This window comes from Pleurodeles waltl, chromosome 6 (assembly GCF_031143425.1).
Source record: "Pleurodeles waltl isolate 20211129_DDA chromosome 6, aPleWal1.hap1.20221129, whole genome shotgun sequence".
Classification (NCBI taxonomy): domain Eukaryota; kingdom Metazoa; phylum Chordata; class Amphibia; order Caudata; family Salamandridae; genus Pleurodeles; species Pleurodeles waltl.
The window spans coordinates 519,835,669-519,860,449 of NC_090445.1; the positions used below are offsets into that span (position 1 = coordinate 519,835,669).

The 24,781-nt window shown below is 44.5% G+C and overlaps 1 protein-coding gene across 2 annotated transcripts in view; it reads left to right on the top strand.

The window, feature by feature from the left end:
• LOC138299954 (cytochrome P450 2G1-like) overlaps positions 1-24,781 on the top strand; it is a 335,658-nt gene that overhangs the window by 287,787 nt on the left and 23,090 nt on the right. For both annotated transcript variants that reach the window (XM_069238686.1, XM_069238685.1), the window contains exons 7-8: positions 3,756-3,943; positions 16,519-16,660. In XM_069238686.1, coding sequence (XP_069094787.1) covers positions 3,756-3,943; positions 16,519-16,660 — 330 coding nt within the window. The remainder of the gene's footprint in view (positions 1-3,755; positions 3,944-16,518; positions 16,661-24,781) is intronic.

Sequence of the window (24,781 nt, forward strand, 5' to 3'; positions counted from 1 at the left end):
ACCGCTGTTGCCTGTTACGCAGAGCCCTGCCCCCCCGGGGACCTACTTAATGGAGACCATAGCGTGCCCACATTGAGCAGGTCCTCATGCCAGCTCCCCCATGACAGTCTCTGTCCAGCTTGGCCTCAGCCAACTTCTGCAGCTCGGTTCTGCTTGTTGTCTGCTACTTTTCTCCTTTGCAATGCCTGTTTTTGCCACCTTTTCCTATTCTTTTCTGACTTTTCTCTGCACCTTTCCCTCCTCTTTTCTGGTTGTTTTCTGCACCTTTCTCCTCTTCGTTTCTGCCTGTTTTTGGCACCTTTTCATCCATTTTTCTGCTTGTTTTTGTCCTGCTTCTGCCTTTTCTGTTCCTTCTCCTCTCTTCCCTATTTCCCTCCTCCTGCTTTTTTCCCTTCACCCAGCACCTCGCCATCCCCCAAGGGCTTACTTAATGGAGGTGGGCACTCAGAGTGGGAACACTGCTGGCACGCCAAAGGCAAGCCCATCTACAGTTGCGGCTGGCTAGTATTTACACTGGTGGGGCAGGGGTAAAAAAATACATTTCTTTTAAATTGACACTTACCTCATGGTGTCCTCCTCTTCTCTCCTTGTCTCTACTCGAAGCTCCAGTGCAGGACCCAGGAAGCTAGAATAATCTATCCTGGCGCTGCTCTCATGTTGTTAAACAGCGTAAGAGAAGCATCAGGTTTGGAGGGTGCGGACTTCATCAGCGCTCTTAAGGGCACCGGGGGCCTGGGTATTCTCTAACCCAGCAGACTTAAATTAGCTGGGTTAGAGAAGTTTAAAGTGCTCATATTAGGCTGGCCATCGCAAGACAGCCAGCCAAATGGACATGTACATTTTAAACTAAAGTGCAGAGCTCCCAGCTGCAACTCAGCAGCAACTACCCTGCCCTGTCCTGACACTCCGTTCAGGACAGGGTGCTGAAAAATAAAATGGTAATACATTGACTTTATTACCACTTTTAGTTGAGTGATGCTCCTCTCCTCTCATGGAGAAGCCCCCCCTGCTATCTGCACTCATCCGTGCCTTGACCGTGCTCAGCAGAAGAAACCCTAGCCCTTCGGCCATCCACCGCTAGTCCATGAAGGAGCTCAGAGCCTTGAATCCTGGATGCCAAAACAACAACTGCTGCACCACATCCTCTTGTGCTACCAAAAGACCCTTCCCTTGTTGAAACTGATGCTTTTCTTGCAGCACCAACTTTCCAGCCCACAAAGGACCCTGCACCGCACCCACCTGGAAGGAGACAGTCAACCCGGAACCTCTCCAATGTATTCTGCTCAATGCCTGACCCCTGTGCAAACATATCACTGAAATCTGGGACACCATCACCTCCCTCTTACCAGACTTTGCCTTCATCACTGATACCTGGCTAAACCCCTCCTCGAACCTCGATATCCCCACAACAACACCCGATGGCAACAAGATCACACACCAGGACTGAACCAACAAACATGACAGGGGCATTGCTATCATATTCAAGATCATCATTCAATGCATTGCCACCAACAACAACACCTCACCCTTTATGTAACACTTCAATTTCCAACTACAAACTGAGTCCAAATCTTCCCTTGTATTCAGATCCCCAACATCATTGCACCACTAGGCATCGACTCCAACCACTACTTTCTACTTGGCAACTTCAATTTCCACATTGATGACCCCAACAATGCCAACGCCACCACCCTTCTCGAGATCTTGAGGAACATAGGCCTCACCCAACTAGTCAATGTAACCATACACAAGGCCAGGCACACTTTTGACCCCCTCTTTACCTCCAGTGACAGAGTCAGATTCAGCTACATCACAGAACTCTCCTGGAACAACCACAGCATCATCCACTTCACCATTGCTGACGTCCAACACACCACCACCAGGAACCACAGAGCTATCTAATGCAACTGGAGCAGAGTAACTGAATCACAGTGGATGCAGGCCTTCATCTCATCCAAACACAGGGTCTCATCTGACCTCGACCAGGCCATCCTGAGCTTCTCCTGGATCGCCGAATGAGCCGAATCAGTTGCCCTGCTTAAACTAGCCAGAACTAACAAAACCTCTACAAATGCCAGCTGGTACACTCCAGAGCTCAGAGTCATCCAAGCATAGCTGCTGCAAACTCAAGAAACAATGGCGATCCACCAGGAAGCCCTCTAACAGAACAGCCCACAAAGCAGCCCTCAGCAATTACCACTGACAACTCAAGGAGGCCAAGATATTGGATATCACAATCTCATCAACTCAGCATCCCACCGCACAAAAGAACTCCGACAAGATGGAAGTCCTGATCTTTGGGAAAAACACCTCCATTTGGAACCATAGCTGGTAGCCAGCAAAACGTCCATGCCTACAGACCACGCTCGCAACTTTGGCAACATTCTAGATAGTGAGCTGCCCATGAAGTGGCAGATCAACACAGTCACCTCCTCCTGCTTCCACACCCTCCACATGCTCTGCAGAATCTTCAGATGGATTCCAGCCAGTACCAGAAACAAATGCCCCCCATGCCCTTGTTACCAACTGTCTCAACTACGATAATTCTTTCTATGCCGGCATGTCCTCCCAACTCCTAAAGAGACTCAAGACAATATAGAACACCGCCATCAGGCTAATTCTGGACTTTTGCAGGCACACCCACATCACCCCAACTCAGAAACCTCCACTGGCTCCCTGTCCAGAAGAGAATGTCATTTCAAGCTCCTCACACATGCTTACAAAGCCCTACATGATCATGGGCCAGACTACATTAACCAACATCTACACTTCCACCAACCCGCCTGACACTGTGCTCTTCCTCTCTGGCTCTCGCACACACACACCCAGAATCCGGCACATCCTCAGCGGAGGCTGCTCTTTTTCCCACATCAACTCCAAGGCCTGGAACGACCTCCCCCTCCGAACTGCACCCTCATTGACAGACTTCAGAAAGAGATTCAAGACCTGTCTCTTTGACAGAGACATTGCCTCCCAGTGCCCAGAGGTTGTAGTGGCGTGATCTGCAAATGACTGATTGATTGATTGAATGCTGTTAGTTTAGTTGTTTGGGCTGTGGATGGAAGGATTCTGTTGGATGGAAGGATGCCAGGTGTGATTTTCTATGTAGTCCAAACTGGGATTCTGTATGTGAGATGTAGGAAGTTATGGGGAGATGGTAGTGGGAAATGAAAAGCTAGTTTGTTTGACTTATCTATGACACTTCTGACACTTCGCTGTTATCTGGGTAGGTCAGGAGGTCCTACTATTAAGAAGTGGCAGACAAGGTGAGGTGGAAGTTCAACTGTTTTATTATGGGCTTGCACAGTGACTCCTGCTTGTCTCAAATGCTTCTACTGGCTGGGTGAATGCTCATCCTTCAATCACAGTTGCATACACCCACAGAAGTCCATGACTGGACATCACCATTGTGAGACATACAACCACATAGCACAATAATAATATCACAAAACCATAACACGTAACTTGAAGATACAACCCATACACATCTTAAAAACGTGGGTGGATAACTGTGAATAGTAGGGGGTTTTCACTTTGGGGTTCTAAGTGACATCATAGAGACTCGAGAGATGCTGGCTTTGATTTCATTGACTATTTGGTGTAATTTGGTACCTGTTAGACAAAAACAGCCACTATATAATTATACATATATATTAATGTAGCATATTCTAATTTGCCACTTGTAAATTGTAAGCAATGCTGGAAAGAAAAAGAAATGCAAATCCTTTTTGTTAACTTTATATTTCTAATTACAGCCAGGGTCGTTGCAGAGATTGATAATGTGATTGGTCGGCTCCGCACTCCTTCCATTGAGGACAGGAACCAGATGCCATATACAGATGCAGTGATCCATGAGATCCAGCGATTCAGTGACATTATTCCACTAGGAGTCCCACACATGGTGATGAGAGACACCAACTTCAGAGGATTCACGCTACCTAAGGTATTTTTCTTTACATTTTGCATTAGTTTTAGATGGAATACTACAATGTATTCAGTTGTCTATGAGCTATCTGCCACTCTCTCCCTAATTTCTAAGTGGTTTTGAGTGCAAGGCTGACCAACTCTGAGTATAAACCCAGGATAGTTAATAATCCAGTACACTGATGCAAAATCCAAGTATCACAAAAACCCACCACCCAAAATGAACATGGGTCTCATCCATTTTGAAAGCTGAAAATTAGTGTATCTCTCTCCTAGTTCACACAATTATCAGTATGCAATGTATAGGGCTATTGGGAGATTGATAGTAGGTATTCACAATAGGAAGCATTTCAGGATGAAACAGGATAATACATTGAATGATGGGAAACAGTGTCTCTTTCATTTCATGGCTGGAAAGTGTCAGACATGCGGCCACACAACAGTCAAGGATGGTAATGGGCACTTCAGGGCAATTATATGTTCAGAAACCTGAAATACTCTTTCCTCACCCTCAACTCTCTTAGCACAAAATAACTAATATATTTGTGGCTGCAACCTGGACGAAAGGGTCTTGTGACTAATTGATGTCCAGAACTCAAGCTTCAGTTTGCTGGACATAGCTTGTTTTCTTTCTGATCAGGTCATTGCTCCACTCCACACAATAGGCATCACTGCTTCCTATTTCTCCGAGGCAGACCACAGTACTGGACTATCAATAGATTTCTAGGGATGTTTCTGGCTTTGTGGATTACAACAATTATTAGGGGCTCATCTCTCTCTAATGTCAAGCTGGACTGATACAATGAGGCCTACTCAAAACTCAGATAATCCCCAATTACTGGTTAGATAAAGCTACTATTAATCCTCCTTTGGAGTTCTGGGGGACGGCTGAAGGGAATCCAGAGTATATTATGTATGTGTATTTGTTCACAACTCACCCAGGAGGCTATCCTTTCACTGAAGAAAAAGCTATATGGGCCAAGCCAGGGTTAGGAGTAGTTAAAGAGCCAGGTCTTCAGTTTCATGCAGAATTTAAGAATTGAGGAGGAGGCTCTGATGTGCAGAGACAGGTCATTCCAAATTTTAGGAGTGAGGTGGGAGGAGGTATGACCACGGGAACAGGTTCTGCATATAGAAGGGGTGTGCACGAGTAGGAGTCTGGCTGAGCAGAGGTGTCTGGTAGGTTTGTGGAAGTTTATGTGGTTGTTGAGGTACATGTTGCCAATGTTGTGAAAGGCTTTGTATGTATAAAAGAGGAGTTTGAAGAGTACACGTTTATGGATTGGGAGCCAGTGGAGCTCATTGAGATGGGTGATGTGAGTGTGTGGTAGGAGGTTGAGGGTGATCTTGGCTGTTGAGGTTTGTGTGATCTGGAGGTTTCTGGTCAGTTGAGTGTTGATTCCAGGATAGAGTGTATTGCTGTTGTCTAGCTTGCTGACGATGAGGGCTTTGGTGACAGTTCTGCAAGTGTTGGTGGAGACCAATTTGAACATCTTCTTGAGCATCTTAAGAGTGTGGAAACAGGAGACGGAGGCTGCATTCACTTGGCCTGTTATGGTTGGTTGATCGCTCTTTACTACTCTCAGGTTCTTTGTGTGTGTTGTCAGGAGGGTTGTGGGTCCAAGTTGGAAGGTCACCAGAGTCTGAGAGCGGGCTGTCTCTGCTGAAGATGACTATTTCTGTCTTGTTTGTGTTACACTTGAGACAGTTTGTTTTTATCTATTTGGTAACGTTGGTCATGCATATGAAGAAACTGGTCTTACTTCTCGGCATCTTGTCAGAGAGGGAGAATGTGAGCTCTGTGTTGTCAGCATAGGATATGATGAAGTTGATTTTGTGGGCTTGTATGGCTTTAGTAAGTGGGGTCATGTAGGCATTGAACAGAGGGGGGCTGAATGAGAATGCTTGTGGGATTCTGCAGATGAGGTTGGTGGCATCCAAGTTGAAGGGGGCAGGCTGACCATCTTTGTGCAGCCTGTCAGGAAGAAGGAAATCCTGACAGTACAGGACCTCGGATGCCAGCTTCATGAAGTCATTTGAAAAGGCTTTCTGTTTTCTAGAGGACAAACAACACAATGCAAGACGGCCAATGAGAGCTCCACAGCCATGACAGACAGGGACCCGCTGTCAGGAAAGTCAATCAATTAATGAATCATGTATTTTTGAGCACACTACTCACCCATAGAGTCTCAAGGCACTGAGGGGAATGTCCTCAGAGATCAGTTGATCTGTCTGAGGTGAGAAGGTAAGGTGTTCCAACCTTTTGCTGCCAGGTATGAAAAAGATCTTCCTCCTGAGGTAGCTAGGTCTGCTGCCATGGAGGGCTCTGTATGCATATACGAGGAGGTTGTAGTTGATCCTCTCTTCAATGGTAAGCCAGTGGAGGCTTTTCAGGTGTTCTATGTTGTGTTCTCGGTGGGAGATGACTAGGACTAGTCTGGCGACGGTGTTTTGAATTTGTTGCAGCTTGTACAGGTTCTTCTTGGAAGTTCCAGGATAGAGGGCCTTGTCATAGTCTAGTCTGCTCATGATTGGTGCGTGTGTCACGGTTTTCCGGAAGTCAGTTGATATCCATCTGAGGATATTCTGTAGGAGCCAGAGGGTGAAGAAGCAGGTGGAGGAGAAAAAATTGCCCTGTCTGGTCATGGGGAGTGTTGAGTTGAGGATGACAATTAGGTTTTGTGCATTGTCTGTAGGGATGAGCGGCCTGCTAAGTGTGGAGGGCCACCAACAGTCATTCCAGACTGATGGGAGGGTCCCAGGATGAGGATCTCGGTTTTGTCAGAGTACAGCTTGAGGCAGCTCTCCCTCATACAGGTGGCGACTGCTTCCATCCCGTCCCTGAAATTCTTCTTGGCTGTTCAGGGGTGCTCGGTCAGGGAGATGATCAGCTGGGCGTCATCAGCATAGGAGACGATATTCATACTGTATTTCCTGATGATGGAGGCGAGTGGGATAAGGTAGATGTTGAACAGCGTGGGGCTCAGCAATGATCCTTGGGGCACGTTACAGCTGATGTCAGTGGGTTCTAATAGGTGTGGTGGAAGCCTGACTTATTGTGTTCTTCCTGTCAGGTAGGTGTGCCTTGCCGCGTATGACTGCTGCGTGGAGTCTGGCGCATAGTGTTGAGACACAGTATCGATGGCGGCTGAAAAATCAAGTAGGATGAGGGCTGCTGTTTCTCCGTGGTTGAGGAGGGAGCGGATATCATCTATGGCGGAGAGCAGGGTGGTTTCGGTACTTTGGTTAGTTCTGAATTTAGGAGACATCCAGGGTGTTATTGTCCTCAATGTTTTGGTGTAACTGAGTGTTGATTGCTTTCTCTGCATTTGTAAGGGCAGCAGCGAGATGGGAAGGTAGTTCTTTACGTCTGTTGAGTCAACTGTGTTTTTTTTCAGAAGTGGGAAGATCTCGTCATGTCTTCAGTCATCAGGGTAGGTTGCTTATTCTAGTGAGCAGCTGATAGTCTTGCAGAGTTCGGACGTGAACGAGGAACTGGCCTTGTTGAAGACGTAGTGTGGGCAGAGGTCAGTCGGGGCTCCAGACTGGATGCTGCTTATGATAGAGAGGGTCTCATCCGTAAGAGGGGGGTTTGGCAAATCCTGGTAGGGGTGTTGTTAGTGAGCTCAGATCGTCTTGGGGTCCAAAACTGTCATAGATGTCTCTGATCTTCCAGTGGAAGAAGATGGCCAGTCTGTCGCAGAGATCCCGAGATGGAGGGTTGTTGGTGGTCTCGGCTTGTAGTTTGGCAAATTCTTTGATGACGCTGAAAAGTTCATATGTGTTGTGTGTGTTGAAGTTGATTACAATCCAGTAGGGTGGATTTCCTGGTGGTCCTGATGAGGCTGTGGTGGGATCTTGTGGCAGATTGAAGGTTGCAAGGTCTTGGGAGAGTTGCTGTTTGTCAACTTCTTCTCCAACCTTCTGCATGACTGCTAGGATTCCTGGAGTGCAGGGGTGAACCAATTGGCTTTCTTGGTGGAGTGTGTCCCTGCTATTATCTGGAGAGGGGATAGGGTGTCGGCACAGTCGGTGATTCATTTGTGGAGGCTGTGAGTGGAGCTGTTGACTTCCGTTGTGTCGAGTGTGGTGAGTTGCTGAGGTTGTTGATGATTTTCTCCTCTGAGATCTGGTTCGATTTCCCATTGGTTGTGCACATTGAGTGAGTGTGCACTGAGAGAGTGGAGATAGAAAAATGGATGCAGTGGTGGTCGGTCCAGTGCAACAATGTCGAGTCGATGATGGTGATGTTGCTGCTGGTGGGGAAAATGGGTCGAGAGTGTATCCGGTGGTGTGTGTTGGTGAAGTGACTAGTTGGTTGAGCCCAATTGTGTCCAGGTTCTTGAGTAGTGTTAATGAGTTGTGGTCACTTAGATCATTGAAATGGAAATTTAGGTCCACAAGGAGAATGTACTTGCTGGAGTGCGTGGGGGGCTTTGAAAACAATGATGGCATCGCTGAATGCTGGCGTGGTCCGGGTGGTCTGTAGATGAGGGTGCCAATGGTGATGGTCTGAGGGGTTGTGTGCACTTAGAAGTGAAGGTGCTCCATGACAAGGGTGAATTCCTGCGTGTTTATCGTCAGTTGGAGGGTGGTCTTGTGGGCAAAGGCTATGCCACTTTCTGGTCTGGATAGACGGTCCTTGTGTTGCAGCTTGTAGTCTCTGGGGATGGCGATGGCTATGTCTGGTCTGGATGTTGTGTTAGTCCATGCCTCAGTGAAAAAAGCGATGTCAAGGCTGGTGGTGTCTAAAAGGTACCACATCTCCACGGCATGTTTGTGCAGTGAGCGGACTTTAAGGAGGAATGCACTTGAGGTGGTCTAGAAGTGGTTCTGATGCTGTGAAGTCAGGTTTTTGTCGTGTAGAGAAGGTGAGGTGACAGTGGCGTCAGGAGAAAGGTCCATGGGTGTCCTTGGGGGAGGCCGGGTGACAGGTGGTTCAGAGCATAGAGCATCCTGGCGTCGTACTAGTGTGAGATCCAGGGTCAGTCGTGCTGGGCACAGTCCAGGTGTGCATGGCTTCAGACAGACTTGAAGGCGGGCACCATCAGTGCGCCCGCTGCACGCAGCAGTGCAGCAGCCACCCTTAAGAAGGGGAGAGGTTGAGGATTGGTCAGCTGGGAGGAGGGAGTGCAGGAAGCTGTATAAGGGGAGGGGCAGGCCCACGAAGCAGCAGCGGCAGGGAAATCGCAGGAGCAGAAAAAAGGGGAAAGGAGAGAGAAAGAGAGAAAAAAGGCAAAAGTATAAACAAAGAATGAAAAGAGATAAAAGGCAGACAGGCCTGACAGATGCAGATGGCCACTAGGCCACCCGGGCTGAGAGGCACCCACCTGCCGCCTGCAGGTGAAGGCAGTCCTCGAACAAAGAGCCAGCAGCAGCTGCAGCAGTGGCCACACAGGAGGGAGCTACAGACGCTGGCCAAAAGGTCAGTGAAAGTCACCCCTCACTGCGCAGCGGCCACCCTGAAGAAGGGGAGGGAGAGGGAGACTGGTCCGCTGGAAAGCAGGGTGGCATAAAGTGCTACGAGGGTGGAGGGCGGGTCCCCGAGGGCAGCGGCGGCAGGGAGCAGGAAAAGTGCAGGAGCAACAAATAGGTGAAAGGAGAGCGAAAAAGACAAAAAAGGCAAAAGTACAGAAAAGATAATTAAAAGAGATAAAGGCACACAGGCCTGACAGATGCAGATGGCCACTAGGCCACCAGGGATGAGGCATAGGCAAATGCCTGCGGGTGGAGGTGGGTCTCGAACACAGAGCTGGTAGGCTCTGTGAGGAGACAAGCAGCAGCAGCGGTGGTCGTGCAGGAGGGAGCGACGGACACTTGCCAAAAGGTCATTGAAAGTCACCCCTCACTGTGCACCCGCCACCCTTTAGAAGGGGAGGGAGGTAGTGGTCTGGTCAGCTGGTAAAGCACTACAAGGGTGGGGGGGCGGTTTTTTGGGGGCAGCTGCTACAGGGAGTGGGGAAAGCACAGGAGCAGAAAAAAGGTGAAAGGAGAGGGAAAGAGGCAAAAAGGGCAAAAGTACAGAAAAAAGAATGAAAAGAGATAATGGGCAGACACACCTTACAGATGCAGATGGCCTCTAGGCCACCAGGGATGAGGCGCAGGTGGGTGCCTGCGGGTAGAGGCGGGCCTTCAACACCGAGCCGGCAGGCTCTGTGAGGAGACAAGCAGCAGCAGTGGCCTTGCACGAAGGAGCGATGAACGCTGGCCAAAAGGTGCGTGAGGTTGGCCTCCTATTGTTGAGACTCCATGAGGTGGTGTGTGCTAAATTAATTTCAGTTAGTCAATCAGTCAGTCAGATTAATAAGTTCACTTTGTGGAGAGAACTCAGTTCAGGCGTGAAAAAGAAATGCAGAGGATGGTGAAATAACTTTCATAGGACAGAAAGGACTTCTTCCCCTACAGCACATCCAGGTATTACATCTGTCCTCAGGCAGGTAATCAATTTAATCAAGGATATCTTACAGAAGGTCCAAAAGTACTCCTAATGACAATCCAATACATCCTGTGTCCGTGGGAATGATGAATGCTCCTCTCCAAAAAAAGGAAAAATCCTGAAATTGTCAGCTTTTTGGAACTGCAACCGTGCCTGTTCAGACCAAGATCTTGTCACCCACTCCACCCTCAAATGCAAAGCTCTAGTGAACCCTATTCTTCATGTCACAGTGACTGCCTGCAATGCCCAGCAATGAGAAACCTGCCCGTCACCCTACAGCATAATCAGACTGCAGTGACCGTCAATGAGGAGCTCCAGCAACGACCGTCCAACAGGATCTTTGTGCTACAGCGAGAACTGCCTGTGATGTTTGGCTTGCTTTTTGTGCTACATTGAAGTCTACTGGCCACATTCTCCCTGCTCCTCGAGGACCATTCCTCAAAGAATAGAAATCTTCACACTGGATTGTTTAAGATAACTTTTCCAGTGGGACTAACCTGCTCCCTGGATCTAGCACATACTCCGTTGCAGTCGGACTCAACTTGTGACTTTCTCCTGGTCACACACAACCAGATAAGCGTGATTACAGCTTTGTGATTTTTGTTGCTTTACATATCTGAAATCTTTAAAATTACATATTTCCAGTTCTTCTGAATGGATTATTGTTGTTTTGTTGTCAAATACATTATTAAACGTTACTCTACTTTTCTAAATTACTGTGCTGTTTCTCTTATGTTCTATTGTCACTTTATTACTACTTAAAGTACTGCAAGAAATACTTACACATTGCCTCAAGGTAAGCGTGACAGCTTTCGTGTCAAGCTACCAGAGGGTTAATCATAGGTTAATTTGGGTCTGCATGTGTTTCACCCTGACAGATATTGTGGTTGCTGCTTGAATCAGGTTCACTCCACTCAACCAGTAACCCAATTTCCAACAGTTGTTTTACAGTATTTTGCATAACTTTTTGCATAGCCTCTGCAAGAATAATGGAAGGAGCTTATTTTGAGCAAAATAATGCAGTCATTACCTTTCAGCACTAGTCTACTTCATGCGAAATAATGCTAGAAATTGTGAGAATGTTGCATAACATACCATTTGAGTATTTGACAAAGTTTTCTGGTGCAATAAAAATGTTGCCAAGACCTATTACACATCCTAAGAATCCTCATCAAAATATTGGCTACTACGCCACAGTGACTGCCGAATTAATAGCACTTTATGTGTCTGGATCTCCTACTAGCCTCATAAAGTTCTTTGTAAGAACCTACCTCAAATAATAATCACAAACCCTGTTAGGGTGAACAACTAAAGTCAATAAATAAATCTGTGTCTAACCCTCTGATAGCTTGACACAAAGCAGTTAGGTGTAACCTAGAGGCAATAGGTAAAGTAGTTTGCAGTACACTAACAATAATAAAGGGAAAATACAACACTAGAAAAATCTGAAACCAATTTAGAAAAATAGAGAATATTTATTAAAAAATGACTACAAAAGGACAAAAATCCAATAAGTAGTTCCGAAGACATAAATCTTTATAGGTTGAAATAAAAGTAGCGTCAAAAAGTAGCGGTGTGTGTTGGAAAATGGGTTATTGGTAAGGGCAGGTAAGTACCTACACTTAGCAACAGGCCGCTAATCTTCACTTAGGTCCATTTAGGTCTCAGTAAATTAAACCTTGCTCAACCCTTGGTAGCTTGGCAACGAGCGACAAGGCTTAATTTAGGAGACAAAGCGTAAAGCATTCAAATATCACAAAACAGTAATTAAATAAAACACAGGAAACAGTTTAAAATTCCCAAATCACTTTACACAAATAGATTATATTTGTATCTTTAAAATGACACCAAAACGAATAAAATCAGATGAAGGGAACAGGAGATATGAATTTTTTAAGAATTATTACTTTCTATCGCATAGAAACAAAATGCGCCAACCTGGTCATCTGGTTGTACCTTGACTGGGGCAAAGTCAAAGTTTAAGGCCGACCACAATGGAGCCCGGCACGGCTACAGCCTGCAAGAGGCCTCGGTCAAAAGTTTACCTTAGGAATATGTCGTTTTTCTGAAGGGGCGAACCTGCCAGTCCAATCGGACCTCCTGGAACTCTTCCTTGGATACGCGTCGTGGGAGCCCTCGGTGGAGATTTTTACCTTCGGACTTAGTCGTTTTTTTGAGGTGAAAATCCTTCAACCGGGGCAAACCTGGATCTTGATCTGACATCCTTGGAGCCCTCCTCGGATAGGCTGGCTGGGAGGTCCCAGTCAACTTTCTGCGTTCGGACTTAGTCTCTTTTTGTTTTTAGATTTTCTTCACCGGGACGAACCTGCAAGTCAGGCCGGGTCACGGTTGAGGCAAGCCGGCTAGAGTTGCTGCGGCTGGTCGGTTCCTCTATGGAGCTTTTTTCCAAAAGTTCTCCAAAGATCTCCAAACTTCTGGATCTTCTTCCAGATGTTCTTTTAAGGTTTGTTTGGGGTCCACAGCTCACCCCAAGGTTCCAGAATCTCTGAGATGCTCCTTGGGGGTGTGGACTACAACTTCCAGAATACACCTGGTGCAAACTCCTTTTTGGCCACTGGACAGTGGTCAGCTGGTTGATTTCTTCAGGAGTTGGTGCAGGGGACTCTGGTTAGCAATTTTTCACCTGTAGCAAACAGGGAGTCCCTCCTTGAACCAGTTGAAGCCATGCAAAGTCCTTCTGGTGAAGCCCAAGTGTGCAGCTGGTGCAGTCCTTCAGAGTGTAGGGTCCAGGTGCAAGCCATGGGTCCAGCAGGGCAGTCCTTCTTCTCCTGTAGTTCTTCCTTGTTGGAATCTGATTGGGATCTGAGGTGTGGGTGCAGGTTTGCCAGTTTTATCCTTGCTCCAGGGTGAAAAACAGGGGGGTCCTGGTTCTCCAATCAGGGGCAGGGTCCTTCCCCCTGTGATGACCACTTCCTGGGAAGTGTGGCAAAAATCAATCCCAGGGAGCACCATTCCTCAAAAATCCATCATGGCTGAAAGTGATTTTTGGAGGTTACATCTGGCTGAGCCCACCCACGGGTGTGGCTAAAAATCCTAAACACACCCCTCTCCTGCCATCTCCTAATCTAATCAAGGGGGCACCTAATTGTCTGGGTTTGCAGGATGTGAGGGCATTGTTGGATTGCTCCAAATGTCCTTCTCTGCCTTTGAAGACCAGTTTGGCCGCCCTCCCCCTTCCTGCTTCAACATCTGCTGAGGGGAGAACTCCTCCCACAAGCACATCTCTTTGTGTGGGGCCAGGCCACTTCACACCTTATCAAGGCGGCCTGGCCAGGCTGCCAGAGGCGGGCCAATCAGAGCACAGAAGCAAAAACACTGCAGGGCTGAAGTTGGCAACTTTTCAGGTAAAGTTTAAAACTCTTTACCTGAAAAAGTTATATTAAATCCAACAACTGGAAGTTGTGGGATTTATTATAACAATTAATTTGATACCAAACTTCTGTCATCTGTTACTTAAGGGGACTTTTAAAATTAAAATAAAGTCTCCCCATTCTAGCATATGGAGGCCATTCATAACAATGAGGGAAAAACAAATGTGGCTGTTTTACCTCACCAGGGCTTATAAAACTATTTTTTTAAGGTTCCTGCTTATAGTTACATGGCACCCAGCCCTAGGGGCACATAGGGCACACCTTAGGGGTGACTTATATGTAAAAATAAGGTAGTTTATGACTTTGGAACTACTTTTAATTCCAAAGTTGAATTTGCATGTAACTTTAATTTAAAAGCACCCAGCAAGGCAGGCCTGCCTTTAAAATGACATTGGGTCACCTCACCAGTGCACCTATAGGGACATTACCTATGCTGGGGTCCCTAAACCTCCATGCCCTACCATATACTAGGGACGTATAGGTAGGTTAACTTTACCAATTATAATTAGCCTAATTTGCATATCCACTTTCCACAGAGCACTGGCCCTCGGACTGGTAAGCAGTACCCAGGGCACAGCCAAGAGTCCGTAACCACCAGTATCTGTCCAAAAAGTTTGGGGGTGACCAAGGCAAAAAGGAAGACTTTCCTACAGTGTGGGTGGAATTTCTAATTCCACTGGCAGAACTTAAGTTAAAAGTTTGGGGAGAAATGGGCAGATTTGGTTACGGTGAGCTGATATTGCAATACTGGTGCAAAACTGGCCCTCAGAAACAAAATCAGCCCCCAGAAATGGAAACCGGCCCCTACCCTTCCAGTCCTCCAGAGAAATGCTCATTTCCAGGTACCTCCAGTCTGGCCCTGCCTGTTCATGCTGTTTTCCTATGTTCAGTTTCATCTACTTCTTTGATCCTCTTGTTTCCACCCTTTTTCCACTTATGTGTTGCTTATATTGGGCCCCCTTCTGTGGTCCCTGGGTGTGTCTCGACTTTGAATGTTACTCTTTTATGACTTACTCTCACGCTCTCCTCTCTGAGTCCCTTCAGTTTGTCCCTGCTATGTGTTCCTACCCTTAGTGGCTCTCCTTTTTGTCCCATTTGGGAGTCTGCCTCTGTGTGAATTCTCTCTTCTTGGTGGACATTGTGGGGTCGATTATGACTTTGGCGGATGGAAAAGCCTGTCCGTCGAAGTCCCGACGGGTAGGTTGCCACCCATGCGGCACTTTCCTGCCTGCCCCATTACGTGATTGTCACTGGGTCAGCGGGCAGAAACAGAGTTACCACCCACTGGCCCAGCAGGAAGCAGCTTACAGGATTGTCTCCAGTTGGTAATCGAGCCGGAGGGGTGCATCAGCACCGGCTGCGATGTTCACACTCTGCAAAGCAGAGAGTGAACATTGCAATAGGGCTGGCCAGCCCTCCATTGCCCATGCCAAGTGCAAGGTAAGTGCAGGGGCCCTCCTGGGCCCCCTGTACCCCGTCTTTGTCAGCCATTTCATGGCAGTGCTACCATGATGAAACCACTGGCAGAGAATGGGGTTGTAATCCCCAGGCAATGCTGCTTGCAGTGTTGCCCAGGCAGATTAGGACTGCCAGCACAGCCAGCACGTCCTGTGGAGGAAAACTGGCGGTGCTGGCAGTCTGACTGCAATGCTACAACAGCGGTCATATAGTGGCAGTCAGACCACCACATTGGCGGCGGTCCTACCACCACCAAGACACTACTGAGGCCGAGTCTTAGGACCGCCAGGGTCATAATGAGGGCCTGTGTGCATCTCAAAGTTAAGAAAGACCTACACATTGTACCTCCTACCTCCTACTTTAAACGGGAATCTCTTTGACATAAGGAGCAAACTCTGACAATCAGTTGAGACCTGTTAAAGGACAGACACAAAGTGAGATTTAAGTTGGCTTCAAAAGAACAGGTTGGTTTCCAAGGGAGTAGCCAGAAAAACATAAACATCCCCCAGTTTGAACCATATCTGAAGTATCTGAACCATATCCAAAACAAGTGATGCAAGTAACCTCTGCACTTATTCGGGAAGGCGTTATCATCTTTTTTTTCTTTCTATCATTTGTCAATTCCACTTGTCTTTGCCATCTATATATTCCTCCTTGGTTCCCTCAAAGCATTCAACCATCATCCATTCTTCCTTATCTTTCTGCATCAATTCCTCTCTCCCCATTCTTCTCCATGTCCACCTTCCTCTTTATAATTCACTCATAATTCTCTCTATCTTTTTCTCCATTTATCCATCTGTCTGTAACTCTCCTCATCTCTCATCTAGCCATATTTCTCTCTATCTATATTCTCATCTCTAAATCCATGCACACCTTCATCCATCCTTTTCAATATCCATCCATCATAAGTCCATCTCTTTATAGATCCTTTCTTCTTCCCATCCATTTCTCCAACCTCCTTTCTATCTAATAATCATCCATCATCCCATCTATGTGCTTCAGTTTGGATACCTGTATCTCCAATTATAGTCAAACGCATTGTGAACATTAATTGGAATACTTTACATAACAGATCTGCCCAGTGCCACCCACCCCCACTCAAGCTGCTGAAGTCATGGATTCATGATCCCCTGACAGCTACTAAAAACCAAATCAACAGTAAAAATTCACCTTATCACACTTTCAAGCTTTATAAGTAGTGAAGACCCTTTAAGGTCATTTTTAAACATGTTTTAACTTACCTGGCACAAATTAGTTTCAATCACAACTTGTCTGTTATGTAATCTACTGCTTTGTCATTTTCTGTAGGGTACAGAAGTGTATCCCATATTATCTTCAGTGCTTCAGGATCCCACACAGTTTACAGACCCAGACATCTTTACACCTGAACGGTTCTTGGATGAACATGGCAACTTCAAGAAGTCGGATGCTTTCATGCCTTTTTCAGCAGGTAGCTATCAGAGCAGTGGTGATGCGACTCACAGTAAACAAATATCCGTACACAAAATATTAATACTTAATTTAATTGAGATATATGTTTCATTGCATGAACATTGTGATAGTGCTTTAGAAATATTTCTTCAAAAAATACAATTTAGCTGGTTAAAGTTGAGGTAAAGAAATAGGATTGTAACTGTTATGTTTTTGTTTGATGATTAGTCATATCAAATTGTATTATTTGTGAGAAAATGTGCTAATATTTGGTTAAGGAATTTTTAAGAATTTATTAAACACAATCTAGTTAGGCAAAAACACAGTTCTTAGATAATCTCTGGTGATACACTGGTTGATTTGGCAGAAGCAGCAGGCAAATATCAGAGAAGTATTTAATCTTTTCCAGCAGTACAAAAAAAAATTAAGCAAATAAAACAACATAGTAAAACCAATGTAAAAAATATGGATGAATAAAAAGAATAAAAAGACACCAGAATGATCAAAATCAGATTCAGGATGCATAAAATATAAACCTAAAAATGTTTAGGATAAAAAGTACCTAAAGAGGTTACAGCATTATTGAAAATGATCAATTTGTTGTTGCGGTATGGTCGCAGGCCAGCCATGATGGAGCACAAGTTTAATTTTTTTCACAATATCCAGGTCTTCCAGAAAGGCAAGGTTCAAAGTTAAAGCTGGTGCTGGTCCCTCAAAGTCAGATGTATCAACATAAAGCTCTGGCACCAAAAGCTCTAAGTGGGACAAAGCAGATAGCACCCAAGCTACTTTTTTATTGGAATACATTTGTTGCTGGCTCCTGTTCAAGGTTTTCTCTTCACACTTCAAACCTTATTTAGAGTTTGATGGGTTGGAACTCCATCCACTGTTGCTGAATTGTATTGCTTGTTTTAAGACTCTGTACACGGGTGTACAGTTGACCAGTACGCAAGGTATGTGCTTCTAACCCGTAAAACATGTAGAAATTGACTGATCCTGGACTGGTATATTTATCTCTAATGTAGGGCGAAAGTATATGATGTAGAAACTACTCCCATGGCATGTAAGTTAAACGTCACCTATGGACTGCAGCATTTATTTTGACATTGACTAATGTGACAAGAAAACCATAGACCGTCATTATGTCTAAAGGTCTGGCGGTGATGGTGGTCCTAATCCGCCAGGGCAGTGCTGCAATACAGAGCTTCCTTCAGGGCCCAGCCGTGATAATGAAAAGGTACAATTCTGTGGTCTACCCTGATTCTCCTTGCCAGAGGCTCAATATAAAGAGTAAAGAGATGAGGGGAGAGAGGACAACCCTGTTGTGTCCCCCGTTCGATCTTAAAGTGAGGGGCTAAGATACCATTAACCAGAACCCGAGCTAATGGGGCCCTGTAAATAGTCTTAATTGCATTAAGAAAATTGTCACCCAGGTTATTACGATCCAAAACCGCCTGCAAAAAGAGCCAGTTCACTCAGTCAAAAGCCTTGGCAGCATCGATTGTAGAGATAGTTAAAGGCATATTATAGGTGAATGCAATATCAATTGCAGCAACTAGATCATGGGTCAAATCCCCTAAATGTCAATTTCTCATAAAGCCCTTCTGGTTAACATGGACTATATCACTGATCACTTTATCCAACCTCCTTGCCTACAGTTGTGCAAAGATTTTATAATCATTATTAAGCAGAGAGATAGGTCTATAGGACTCACATTTTCTAGTATCTTTCTGTGGCTTTAATATTAAGGTAATAATAGCTTCATTCCAAGAGGGCAGAACCGTTGAAGAATCTATAAAGATCATGTTCATTAGCTGAATCAGGATCGGCGCAAGATCATCTTTCAGGAGTTTATATATTTCAGCAGGTATTCCGTCTGGACCGGTAGCCTTCCCATTTTTCAAACCAGCTATAACACTGTCTATCTCACAAGGGAGAAAGCATTGATTGAGGCTAAGCTTCTTAACTGAACCTAGCTTGGGAAGTGTGTCTCCCTTCAACCATTCTCCATTCGCCTCAGCTGAAATCATCGAGTCGTCTCCATATAGTCGAGAAAGGAACTTGACAAATTCTCCTATAAGGTCTTGGTCTTCTGAGGAGGTTCTGCCGGTTTCACCTAGTATCACTCCTTTAAACCTATTCTTAATGTTATCAGACCTAGTCTTCCAAGCTAAAAACTTGCCACAACCTTCGCAATACTCAAAATGTGCCAACTTGCTAGCTTCCCATCCACTCTTCACACTTGATTCTAGCAAAACCTCAAGTGAATTTTGGGTTTCCTGGCTCTGATACTGCAGGTCTGCCTGCGTTGTTGGGTCCTGAGAGGATAGCCTTTGGTCTTGCAGAGTGTAAAGTTTATCCGCGAGAGTCTTTATTGTTATTCTGGTTCTCTTGGCTCTAAATGCAGCATAGCAAATCAATTTTCTACGGACAAAGGCCTTATATGTTTCCCAAACCATGGCTATTGAAGCAGAGCCAAAGTTGATCTCAAAAAAATTCTTGGAGTCCCTTTTAAACTTTAAAACAATATCTTCTTCTCTCAAAAGGGAGTGATCTAGTGTCGATCTAGTGCAAATACGAGAGACAGATAGACTTATAGTCAGCTGAACAACAGAGTGGTCCGTGAGATGGCTTGGCTGGTGGGAGACTGCCATTGGGTTATTTCGAAGTTTAATGTCTATCAGAAAGAAGTCAATTCTGGAGGCATGCCCAAGCTTCTTATTCCAAAAGGTGAACTCCTTGGCTTGACCCATTCTGCTTCGCCAAGGGTCAATCAGGCCAAAACTTTCCATCATATTGTGTAAGCAAACTCTCATACTAGGTGTACTGAAAGCCAGTTGAGGCATAGACCTATCAAGGGAAGGATTAAGCAAAACATTAAAGTCTCCGCCAGCAATTATTATGCTCTGAGCTCTTCCGGTCAATTGTTCATAACGATCCCTAAGTGAGCCCGAATCATCCAAGTTGGGACTATAATACGATATTAAAGTGTATTGAAGCCCTCCTAACTTAATATTTGCTAAAACCCATCTCCCCCTAGAATCAGCACTGAGGTCTGTCAGCTGACTTTGAACGCTATTCTTTACTATAATCGCAACCCCTTTCACATTGCAAGATTGATAAGTACAAGCAAGGTGGGAGATCCATCTTTGTGACTTAAGAATCCTCATCCACTCCTCATATCTCAAATGGGTCTCCTACAGGAGAATAATCGGACAATCTTAGAAATTCCAAGATTCTCCTCCTACTGCTCACCTTAAGGCCATTCACATTCCAGGTCAAAATGTTGAGTTTAACTATATCACCAGGGTGCAACATCATGTCTTACCCAGTTAATAAGAAACTCTTGTCTGATCTCAACAGTTATACAATTATGCAAGGACTCAATTTATTTTTCTTTTTTTTCCCCATCTGCTCCCCACCCATTGTGACCTAAATAGAATCATTAAGGCAAATAGTGTACTGCCCTTCCCCAAACCCTCCCTGGGGAACCCTCCTTGAAACCTTCTTGGGTGGTTCATACTACCCTTAGGCCACAACCCTCCGCAACCCGCTAGCTCTTCCCTTTTAGCTGATCAATCAGAACCTTAGCTTCTTGGGGATCTTGAAATTTATACATTTTGCTTTTCCACATTACCCTCAAGGTGGCAGGAAACTTTAATTGTGGAGTAGCACCCAAAGACTTAAACTCCTGCATAGCCTTCCTTAGCTTCCAGCGTCGATCTGACATTGCCCTAGGCATATCGGTTCTTATTAGGAATGACCAGCTCTCATGCTGAAAACCCTGGACTTCGAGAACTTCTGCCAGAATCAGTTCTTTTATTCGGTATGAGGCAAATTAATCAGGACCTTTCTAGGTTTCTCCTTATTAGGGTTCCTCTTGAAAGGGTCTCGGTGGACTCTCTGAATTCCCAAGAACAGATCGTGGGTGGACACCACCAGGATATGGTCTTTAATCAAGGATATTATAAAGTCTTTAATGTTGTCCCCTTCCATACCTTCTGGAATATTCACAACAGCATTTCTGCCGGCACTATTAGGAGCCAGTGACTATGCTTTAGGCTGTTTCCCACTGGGCGAGTGGGCAGAAACTGTGTTTCCACCTACTGACCCAGCGGGAAACTCGTAATGGGGCCGGCAGGGAGGCAGCCACACTGACAACAACCTCCCTGTCGGAACTTCGGTGGACGGACTTCCGTCTGGCAAAGACATAATGGCCCCCATAGTGTAAGGTCTTCCAATATAGTCTTATTTCAACAGTTTAAACTTGCATCTAAAACTGTCAAAAACCCTTTAAGACAGATAAAACTTCCCTTTTAAATATTAGAGGTTCACCCCTATCTAGCCTTGTAGTCCACAAGGTAGGGTGCATGGTATTTAAAAGGGAGACATGAAGACATGGAATGTCATTATGTCTCTACAGTGATAAGACTCCAAAGGCTTTTTTCACTGTGGAATGAAGGTTCTGGTGGTCCTATAAGAAAAAGTAGAGAACTGGGAAATATATTGATCCTGGTGTCTTCAGCTTGGGACCAGCTTAAGAAATAGTTCAATCACTATGTTTAATATTTGCTAAAAGCTCAGTTTGATGGATTGTTTTGAAAATTGGGTTACTGGTTGAGGGGAGTAAAACCATACTGAAGGAAAAGCCACAATCTCTGTTAGCTTGAAACACAAGTAGCTCCCAATCAACTGTGCTTAACCATCTTGTAGCTTGGACTCAGGCTTAATTTAGAGGCAATGTATAAACTATTTATGCAGTAATTTAAACAACAATATTGTGAAATCACAACACAAGAAACATCCCACACCAAATTAGGCAAATAGAATATATTTTAATAACTTATTAGAGGCCAAAATGACAAAAATCTAATCAGTAGTACCAGAGAAATTCAGTTTCATAATTTAAGGGAAAAATAATGCCTAGAATCACAAAGTGCCAGACCGCCTTAAAGCCACAAGTTCCTTAATAATTGTACTTTAAAGAATAGTTTAAAGTACAATTCTTTAGACACCAAATTCAAAATTCCGACCTGCTCTCAATTGAAAGTTATCACTTAAATGTAATAGGTTAACTCACAGTTGTCCTATGGGAGAGGCAGGCCTTGCAGTAGTGAAAAACAAGTTTAGAAGTTTTTCACTACTAGGACAGGTAAAAGTTAAAAGTGTATATCCAATTTTTTAAATACACCACACCCTGCAGTATGTGCTTTTTAGGGTCTCCACTAGGGGTGTCGTAAATGTAATAAACAGGAAGAGTCTGGCCTGCCAAAAGCTTTTATTTGCCAAGTAGAAATGGCAGTTTAAACTGCACACACAGACTACAATGGCAGGTCTAAGGCATGTTTACAGGGCTCCTTAGGTGGGTGACACAATCAGTGCTGCAGGCCCATTAGTAGCATTTATTTTACCTTAATGAGGTGTGAAATCTGCTCCCATAGCAGGAACAATGGCCAGGATGTGGGGAAGTGCTTTTCTTCCATTTGCAGTAAAACCAGTGAGGCTGTACCCAGGAACATCCTTATCTTGTAAAGAGCCTGCCCTGTGTCAAGTAAATGTATGTTGAGACCAGGGAGGCAGCCTTTACCCATGCTTTCTCCAAGCCTAGTAAGAAGAGAGCTACCTCTGAACCAGTTTTGAGTTACCACTGAGGAGGGGACTGCTAATTTCCATGCCTGCTCCTCCAGGTGGGTACACAGGCACTGAACAGGGAGAAAGGGTTCCCCCATTTTGGATTTTGGGAGTATGGTGCATGGATGAATTGTTTTGTAGTATGACATTCAGAAACTGCCTGAAAATGGGTAGGTTTGCCACTGGGAACTTCAACCCATTGGTTGTGGAGGAGGGTGAATCACCGCCACCCAGTAGCTAGTGGCAACCATAATTGTGGCACCCCAGGGCACCCTACATTGAACATTTTCTGGAACTACAGAAGAGGATTGAAACTGCTGCCTGAAACCTGTGAGAAACCCTCAATTGCTGGGCCTACTCCCACGTGCACCTAGGACAAAGAAGTAGGGGCCAGATGTAGCAAATTCTGAATTTGCGATTCGGAAATTGCGAGTCGGTGCGACTCGCAATTTCCGAATCGCAAATTTGGATGCAGAACGGTGTCTCAGACACCGTCTGCGAATTGCCATGGGGTCGCTAAGACCCACCTCATGGAGACAGCAGATCTCCATGTCTGTCACTGCTTTTTAAATAAAGCAGTTTTTTTTTTTTGTATTGCAGCCCGTTTTCTTTAAAGGAAAACGAGTTGCAATACAAAAAAAATAATGAAACCATTTGGTTTCGTTTTTTCAGAGTACGCAGTGGCCCATTGAGTCCTGGCCCTTAAGTGCCGTCCCTGGTGTCCGGGGACTCAAGAGGGGTTACTGCACAAACTCTTAGAAAGTTGGATTTGCAAAATGTTGGACTTCCAAGACCTCCAGGGTGTCAGAGAGACCCTTTGCCAAATGTTTCCATTTTTTATGCAACTTCATTGGCTACAGCTTCCGGCTTGCCCTACTGGAGGATTATGAGCTCCATAAAAAATTGTAAGTCCAGTGGTAGAAATCTTGAACATGCAAAGGCATAAAAAGTCTCTGTCTGATAAGAGATTTTCATCGGCTGAAATATTTGAATTTCTCCCACTTCAGTTGAACTTTGTCTAGAGGCTATGCTGCTTTGAGAGGACTTCAGTGGATATAGCCTGTAACCATGCCCCTCTGGAGGATTTCACGTTTCATTTCAGAAACCCAATGTAAAATCTTTGAGATGAACATATTTGGTGTATCCTGCTGGTGCTTCAACGCAGTCAGTCTGAAATTTCACACCTAGTTCCTAGTCAGCCATGACCAAAAACTATCTTTGGTACTTCACTTCATTCTTGATGCTTTTATCGCTTAAGTCTTCAAACATTTATATCTCCAGTACCCCTTATCAGATTTTTGTCAATTTGGGTCATTTTTGCTTATTACATTTTGCTCTATTTTCCGAAAAAGGAGTGGAATTTGTAGTGTGATGTATTTTTACTTTTTAACTGCTTTGGTAGTTCTAAATGCTTTACACATTGTCTCTAAGTTTAGCCTCTCTGCTCTGTACCATAGCTGCCAGGGGTTGGGCTCAGGTTTAAATGATTGAAACCCTAGCCTGGACCTAACTGGTTAGTGATTTTATTAATTGTGGAGGAGTACCATCAGCCACAATTTAAAATACACTTTTTTGCAACTGGATGTTTAAAACTAAGCAGAAAATAACTTAGAATATTTTTTCTAACATTCTGTCCAGGCAAATAATGAATATAAGTGTATTAATTTTAGCTAGACCTGTCAATAGAGTACCTAGCTAAACTTACTCAGTTAAAACTGCTTTTGGATATTTAGGCTCTGTGGGTGTTACATTGTCAAAAAAATGGTTTATGTCTTTTTCTGTTTTATATATTAAATACCTGTGGGCTTTCAAGACATACTAGAGGTGATTTAATAGTAGGGCTCCCGGTTTTATGGTATATTTTTTTTTTACATTTCCGTCTGTAGTTGTCCATATTTATTTTTTAGCCATCATATTAGTATTTACCCTTAGTTATTTTGTGGTTTGCGAATAAGTGAAGTAAAAATGGTACATTCCTACTTTTAACAGATGAACATAAACACATACGTTGATGGCTTCATGTTTTAGCAAATTCAGCAGCCAATTACAGCAAGACACTACACCCACAGGTACATATCATCACTTTACCACAAATATATTCTAACTTATGTCTGTATTTAAATATATCTCTGCTTTTCGTTGTTTTAGAATTCACAACAGACAGCATGGAAAGTTACTCACTAGAAGCCCAATTTTCAGTATTTTTCCACTTTTAAAAATAAAAATAGACAGGAAACAAATTGTTTTCTCTCTGTATTTATCTGTACAAAATAAGTAAAAACTGAAAACTGGGAGTCTTATTTATTATCATATGTTACATAGGGTTCAAAATGTTATGCTATTTTGTTTTTACTTTTCCATCTGTAGTTATGCATATTTATTTTTGGCTGAGTTTATATGTATTTATCCATATTTATTTTAGGTGTTTTGAAAAGATGAAGCTGAAACTAGTATATTTACACATTTATTTTACCAATAAATGTGCACTCGTGCTTGAATGCCTGAGAAG